A 7,840-nucleotide genomic window follows, 5' to 3' on the forward strand; every position below is an offset into this window, starting at 1 on the left:
ACATAAGAAGAATAGATCAAGTTTCTCTACTGCCAGCACTCCAAACTATGACCAAGGCAAGACTCGTCTACCCACTTATACACAATGTGGAAAGAATCATTTTGGTACTTGTAGAAGAGCTTTTGGTGCATGTTTTAATTATGGGAGCTTTGATCATAATATAAGGGATTGTCCTAATCCTAACCCCACTTTTTCTCCGTGTACGAAAGGCTCGGTTCAAAAACCTGTTATCACTCCTTCTCAAGGGATAAAGGTGCAAGATCTAGAAACACACAAGTAACAGGTGCAGATGCAGCCAATCTAGCTAGTGGGTCAAGAGCTACAGCACTAGCTTATGCGATGAGACAGAGGGATTACCAAGATGGAACAGATGTGGTTGTTGGTAAATTTCACTTATTTGACTTATGTGTTGTTTCATTATTTGATTCTGGTTTTAAACATTCATATGTTTGCTCATCATTGGCTTTTCCTGATAATGTGAAATCTGTGAGACTCGATTGCGGGGTGCTTGTCCAAAGTCCTTTGGGTCAATAAGTTGTTTGCAATCAAATCTACCGAGGTTGTCCCTTGGTGATTTAAAATCTAGTCTTCCTTGCTGATTTAATTGAAATGCCTTTCCAAGACTATGATGTCATTATCGGTATGAATTGGATTTATAGATTCCATGCGGTAGTTGATTTTAGGTCAAAGCATGTGAACTTTAAATCTCCTTAACCTTCACACATCATTGTTCAAGGTGAAAGATCATTGACATCTAATATCATCTCCGCGGTTGTGAAGCTTATCTTACTCATATATTTTATACATGCCTGGAAAGTCCAAGCCTTGAGGATATACCTGTGGTGTGTGAATTTCCTGATGTCTTCCCTAAAAATCTTTCTGGACTGCCCCCGGAAAGGGAGGTTGAAGTTCCTATAGAGGTTTTTCTTAGAACAACTCCTATCTCTATGATGCCTTATCGAATGGCTCCAGCAGAACTGAAAGAGTTGAAAAATCAATTGCAAGAACTCCTTGAGAAAGGTATTCACCCGAGTGTTTCCCCTTGGGGATCCCAATTTTCAACAAATGGCCAATTTCTTTCATCACATGGCTAGAAGAGTGCCTGACCCTGATGAACTGAACTTTGAGAAAATGAGAAAAAATGGGTGAAGTTGGGTTTGAAGGCACTGTTGACCCTACAAATGTCGAGCAGTGGTTGGAATGGATTGAAAGAGTGTTCGAGCAGTTAGAGTGTTCAGATGCTGCCAAATTTAAGTATGTTGTCTCACTGTTACAAAAAGATGTCTATGATTGGTAGGTAAGTGTACTGAATGCCAAGGCTAAACCTTCTGTTCTTACTTAGAATGATTTTGTGAAAGAATTTCGTAAGAAATATGTCCCATCTGCTTATCATGATGCAAAGAAAAAAGAGTTCTTAAATTTAGAGCAAGGGAGTATGTCTATTGTTGAATATCAGCAGAAGTTTCTCAGGCTGTCCCGCTATGCTGGGGGTATTATTAATAACAAAAACGATAAGTGCAGGAGATTCGAAGACAGTTTGAATGATTCTATCAAAAAATATGTATCGGTCCTACAATATGAATACTTTTGTAAATTAGTTTCAGCTGCTCTTACTTGGAAAAGGATCGACAAGGAACAAGCTGGTAGAAATGAACACAAGTTCAGGAAAGCTTATGCAGATTCAAGAGGTCCATTAAAAAGAGGGAGGTTTGACAGTTCCACATCTAATACTTTTCTCAAGTTATCCCAACATAGGCAGAATAGATCAAGTTTCTGTACTGTCAGCACTCCAAGCTATGACCAAGTCAAGACTCGTATACCCACTTATGCACAATGTGGAAAGAATTACTTTGGTACTTGTAGAAGAACTTCTTGCACTTGTTTTAATTATGGGAGCTTCGATCATAAAGTGAGGAATTGTCCTAATCCTAACCCCACTTCTTCTCCGCGTATGGAAGGCTCAATTCAAAAACATGTTACCACTCCCTCTCAAAGGAATAGAGGTGTAAGATCTAGAAATACACAAGCAACAGGTGCAGTGCATCTAATACATCTTATGGGTCAAGAGCTACAGCAAAAGCTTATGCGATGAGACAGAGGGATGACCAAGATGGAGTAGATGTGGTTATTGGTAAATTTCACTTATTCAACTTATGTGTTGTTACATTATTTGATCCTGATTCTACACATTCGTATGTTTGCTTATCATTGGCTTTTCCTGAAAATGTGAAATCTACGAGACTCAATTGTGGTGTGCTTGTCCAAAGTCCTTTGGCTCAACAAGTTATTTGCAATCAAATCTATCAAAGATGTCCCTTGGTAATTAAAAATCTAGTCTTCCCTGTTGATTTAATTGAAATGCCTTTCCATGACTATGATATCATTAACGGTATGAATTGGCTTTATAGATACCATGCGGTAGTTGATTGTAGGTCAAAGCATATGACCTTTAGAGTTCCTTCACCTTCACACATCATTGTTCAAGATTAAAGATCATTGACATCTAATATCATCTCCGTGGTTGTGGCAAGGAAGATGATTAGAAAAAGTTATGAAGCTCATCCTGCTCATATATTTGTTACACGCTTGGAAAGTCCAAGCCTTGAGGATATACCTATGGTGTGTGAATTTCCTGATGTCTTCCCTAAAAATCTTTCCAGACTGCCCCCGTAAAGGGAGGTTGAATTTCCTAGAGAGGTTGTTCCTAGAACTACTCTTATCTCTATGACGCCTTATCGAATGGCTCTAGCAGAATTGAAAGAGTTGAAAAATCAATTGCAAGAACTCCTTGAGAAAGGTTTTATTCGCTCGAGTGTTTCCCCCTAGAGAGCTCCTGTGCTATTTGTGAAAAACAAAAAGATGGGACTTTTAGTCTTTCTGTTGATTACCGGCAACTGAACAAGGTAACCATTAAAAATAAATACCCATTGCCTAGGATTGATGATTTATTTGACCAGTTAAAAGGTGCTAGTTTGTTTTTAAAAATTGACTTAAGTTCTTCGTATTACCAACTGCGGGTAAGGGAACATGATGTCCCTAAAACTGCCTTCAGAACTCGATATGGCCACTATGAATTTTTAGTGATGCCATTTGATGAATCGCATGTCCTTATTTTGATCAATTTGTAGTGGTTTTTATAGATGATATTTTAATATACTCCAAGAATAGTGAAGATCATGAAAAGCATCTTTGAATTATTTTGCAAATTCTGCAAAAGAAGAAGCTTTATGCCAAGCTTTCTAAATGTGAATTTTGGCTCGGTGAAGTGGCCTTTCTGGGACATATTGTGTCGGCGGCAGGTGTAAAAGTGGATCCTAGTAAAATTCAAGCTATTGTTGAATCGAAACCACCTAAAATTCAAAATAAAGTAAGGAGTTTCTTGGGTTTAGCGGGATACTATAGAAGGTTTGTAAAAGGCTTCTCCATTATAGCCTCCTCTTTGACTAAACTCTTGAGGAAGGATGTCAAGTTTGTATGGGACGACAAATGCCAGGAGAGTTTTGAAAAGCTCAAATCCTTATTAACACAAGCTCCTATACTTACTCCACCAACTGAAGAGAAGGAATATGTGATATATAGTGATGCCTCTCATCGTGGTTTGGGTTGTGTCTTGATACAAGAAGGGAAAGTGGTTGCATATGCTTCCCAAAAATTGAAACCATATGAATTGAACTATCCTACTCATGAACTTGAGCTCGCTGCCATAGTGTTTGCCTTGAAAAATTGGAGGCATTACTTATATGGTAAAATATGTCACATATTTATGGATCACAAGAGTTTGAAGTACGTGGGTACACATAAAGAGTTGAATTTGAGGTAACGTAGATGGGTTGAACTCATTAAAGATTATGACTGCACGATCGATTATCATCCAAGTAAAGCCAATGTGGTAGCAGATGCTCTAAGTCGTAAAGCCCTTGCTAGTTTATCGCTAAGACACTTGCCTTTGTTTGTTAAATTGAGAGCCATGAATACTTGTCTTGAATTTTACTCTGAGGGCTCTATTGCTGTCGGTTGGCAAGTCAAACCAGTTCTACTTGAACAGGTGAAAGAAGCATAAACGTTAGATGAGAAGCTGGTGAAATTGATCAAAGGAGCTCAAATTGGAGAAAAGCTTGATTTTAAATTAAGGGAGGATGGTGCTCTACTTTATCAAAATAGGTTATGTGTCCCTAAAGATGATAATTTGAGAAAAGAAATTTTGAATGAAGCACATACTTTACCATATGCAATGTATCCTGGAGGTACTAAAAGGTACCAAACAATTAAAGAACACTACTAGTGGAATGGTATGAAGAAGGACATTGCGGAGTTTACTTCTAGATGCTTAGTTTGTTAATAGATAAAGGCCGAGCATTAAGTCTCAACTAGTTTGTTACAACCCTTGTCGATACCTGAGTGGAAATGGGAAAGAATAAGTATGGTCTTTATTTTTGGTCTTCCACGCACTCAAAGAAATCATGATGCAATTTGGGTTATAGTGGATAGGCTAACCAAAAGTGGTTATTTCCTTGCCATCAAGGTGGACTACCCACTTGAACGTCTAGCAAAATTATATGTTGAGGAGATTGTGAGGTTACATGGAGTTTCTATTTCTATTGTATCTGACCGAGACCCAAGGTTTACATCTAGATTCTGGACTAGATTGCAAGAAGCTTTGGTCACTAGGTTGAACTTTAGTACATCTTTCCATCCTCAGACAGACGGTCAATCTGAGAGGGTGATTCAAATCTTAGAAGATATGCTTCGAGCTTGCATTATGGAATTTGAAGGTAGTTGGGAAAGACACCTAGCATTGATAGAATTTTCTTATAATAATAGCTACCAATCAAGTATAGGCATGCCTCCCTACGAAGCCTTATATGGGAGAAAGTGTAGAACTCTTTTTGCTGGAGTGAAGTTGGTGAACGAAAATTGGTTGGTCCTGATATTGTGCAACAAACTGAAGATAAGGAAAAAGTCATCAAGGATCATCTAAAAATTGCTTCAGATAGACAAACGTTTATGCTGATCTTAAGAGGCATGAAATTGAATATCAAGTAGGAGATAAGGTGTTTTTAAAGGTTTCTCCATAGTAGAAGATTATGAGATTTGGCCAAAAAGAAAAACTTAGTCCTTGAAGATCTCATACCATGATTACTTCCCGCTTCAGATCCACTTGTACTAAGAGGATTAAAATCATAAAAATGTTCTCCAACCCCTTCTTGTAGGTGGAGTTGGGCATTAGAGGTATTTAAACCCTCACGAGTGGCTTCCATAAGTCTATTGGATGTAGAAGATGCCACGAGTTGATTCCTTTATCAGGGAAGATCACATTACATTAGGGACATGTACATGATGCATATGCACTATATAAAAAAACAACATGTAACAAAAACAAACAGTATACCAACAAGTCACAACAAAAGTCCTAAAATCATAAACCTAGGCTCTAATACCAACACTTGTAGCATCCCATTTGGGAGGATGCCACTTATAAAGCAAAAGATAGTTTTTTTTTTATAATTTCAATTCAACACCATTGCGGGTCAATAAAATATACAAAACTCAAACTAGTAATTATCACGGAACTATTATCTTCCTTTGTGCATAATGACAAGCCAAAGTATAAACCCAGCGCATGGCATGACTTGAGTTAAAAGCACATTCTAAAAATAGCAAAACTAGTCACCCTGTTCAAGTTACAAGCATCTGGTTTTCTTTTCACAAACCTTCAAAATTTCATACATAAGTGCCACATGTATCCTGTACAAGTCCCCAAAATATTTACAAGACTAGATGCGTATGCAGTTGTGATCTTCACAAGAGCCCCAAAAGTCTACTCTAAATGTCCATCTTCACATCTCATCCCGCACATTACCTACGATAGAAAATAACTATCACTAAGCATAAAGCTTAGTGGTGTATAAACTTTGGGCTTGGAGACATTAAACTCTTTAATTCCCTTGTTCATCGCAGGTTGCTCAATAAGGTAAAAGTAAGTCCAAGTATATCAAAGTATCGAATACAAACCTTAAAGAGTTTCAAAATATCAATATTAATATTCGAAGGCTCAAGTATCAAGAAAGCTTATAATTTAATTCAAAAGAGTTGTCAAATAATCAATTTCACAAAATATATACGTCATGCCTTCACACTAAGCACAATCAGTACCAAGACAGACTGAATACCTAAAATCAAGAAACATCGAAGCCCATATCAAGAAGGGTTTTCACCTAATATCAAAAGAATCAAGAACCATGTTGAAAGTGGCTTTCCACTCATACTCGAAAATGGAGGAAAATCCATCGTCAAGATGAAATATAAATCCAAAGTTAAGATGGGCAAGATCTGAATTGACAGGCATGCTAATATCGAGGACAATTCACCATAATAAGAAGGACAAAGTCCCAATAAGAATGCAAAATGATCAAGCAATTCGTACAAGTGGGTGGTTTAGCAAAAGTTTTGCAATACTTGAGATAATAGTCATACCATAATACAAGACAAGGAGTAAGAAAACAACCCATCAAAATACTTCAAATTTTAGAAAAAAAAAATATTCCAAGTTCAAGTTTATACACGAACCTTGGCGTTTTAGCACATAACAAGTTCTACCACAACTCGGGGAGTTCAATTCATCTATGTCATAGACCAACCAAAGTCCATTTCGTCAAACAATTCTCCTTAGCTTGTATAAGAGCATATACACCTTAAATACATAATCAAATACCTAATTAAGTTTAACAGTCTCATCATATCGAAATTAAACATAAAATCAATGAAAATCAGCCCAAACTATCAAAATAAGAGTTCTGGACAGCCTACTGTCTTGTATTGTTACTTAGTTTCGAAGGGGTAAATGGGGGAAGTAGGCTTTGTGGCCTCAATGAAAGTTATAGATTTGTGTCTTAGGGTCGCATACAATTTTGAATCAGCCCTACATCAATTCCTTCCAAAAGGATATGTCCAAAATACCAACAGCAGTCCATGTAGAATTTCCAAAACAAAATCTGGGCAGCACCTCCCCTATACTTCATTACCCTTATTCGAGTAGATAAAAGAAAAACTGGGTTTTAGAGCCTAAATGAAAGTTATAGAACTATGAAATATATTTCCAAAACATCTTAAATCACTCGAAATGAAGCTTTACACAAGGATTTATACTAACATTACTAACGGCAGTCCCATCCAACAATGGGTTTGCTAACAAGAAAAAGAACCTGAATCTTACCTTAACAAGTAGGTCTCTCAAGTTGGCTAAAATATGTGGTGTGCACGTTAATATCCTCTTATTCTTGCTTTATCTCAAATTTTCTCTAAGTTTCTAAGTGTAAAAGATGAATAAAGAAGAACCCTTAGTCATTAGTTGCCTTATATACTTCTCCCTTGAGAGTGACACGTGTCAGCCCCTAAGGGTAACACGTGTCCGACTCTTAGGCCGCCACCTCATTCCATGCATCCACCCTATGGCTGCCACATGGAAGGGTGGGGTCCACCCAAGAAGGTGTGTCACCTACTTGGTCCAAGTAGGTGCATCACCTACTTAGTCCAAGTAGGTGCATCACCTACTCGTTCCAAGTTGGTGCGTCATCTCCTTATTCCTCTTTCGTGGGTTCGAAATCTCGCCTCACTTTAAGAAACTATTTAATCCTTACTTCTTAAGCTCGATGTGTACTCAAGTAGCTTAATTATGTAAGACATCCCAATCAATAGCTTACTCAAGTAGGTTGATTACCATGACCCATTATTTGGCCTCCAAATCCCTCAACCTATTTCCAACTATCGCTACTCACATAGAACTTCATAGATAACATGGATCACATGGCAATCCTTTAGAAAAAACATAAAAAGAAAATTA

General features: G+C 37.5%; 1 protein-coding gene across 1 annotated transcript; it reads left to right on the forward strand.

Annotated features, from left to right (window-relative positions):
• The first annotated feature begins 1,141 nt into the window (after positions 1-1,141).
• LOC129894835 (uncharacterized) lies at positions 1,142-2,092 on the forward strand. The gene is made up of 2 exons (XM_055970461.1): positions 1,142-1,261; positions 1,343-2,092. Exons 1-2 carry the CDS (start codon positions 1,142-1,144, stop codon positions 2,090-2,092), a joined length of 870 nt encoding a protein of 289 aa, XP_055826436.1.
• The last annotated feature ends 5,748 nt before the right edge of the window (positions 2,093-7,840 follow it).

This window comes from Solanum dulcamara, chromosome 7 (assembly GCF_947179165.1).
Source record: "Solanum dulcamara chromosome 7, daSolDulc1.2, whole genome shotgun sequence".
NCBI classification, from domain to species: domain Eukaryota; kingdom Viridiplantae; phylum Streptophyta; class Magnoliopsida; order Solanales; family Solanaceae; genus Solanum; species Solanum dulcamara.

Coding starts and splice junctions, on each gene's coding strand:
- LOC129894835 (XM_055970461.1), top strand. CDS start 1,142: ATGGGTGAAGTTGGGTTTGAAGGCACTGTTGACCCTACAAATGTCGAG. Junction 1,262..1,342: donor CTGCCAAATTTAAGTATGTT/GTCTCACTGTTA, acceptor GTTCTTACTTAG/AATGATTTTGTGAAAGAATT.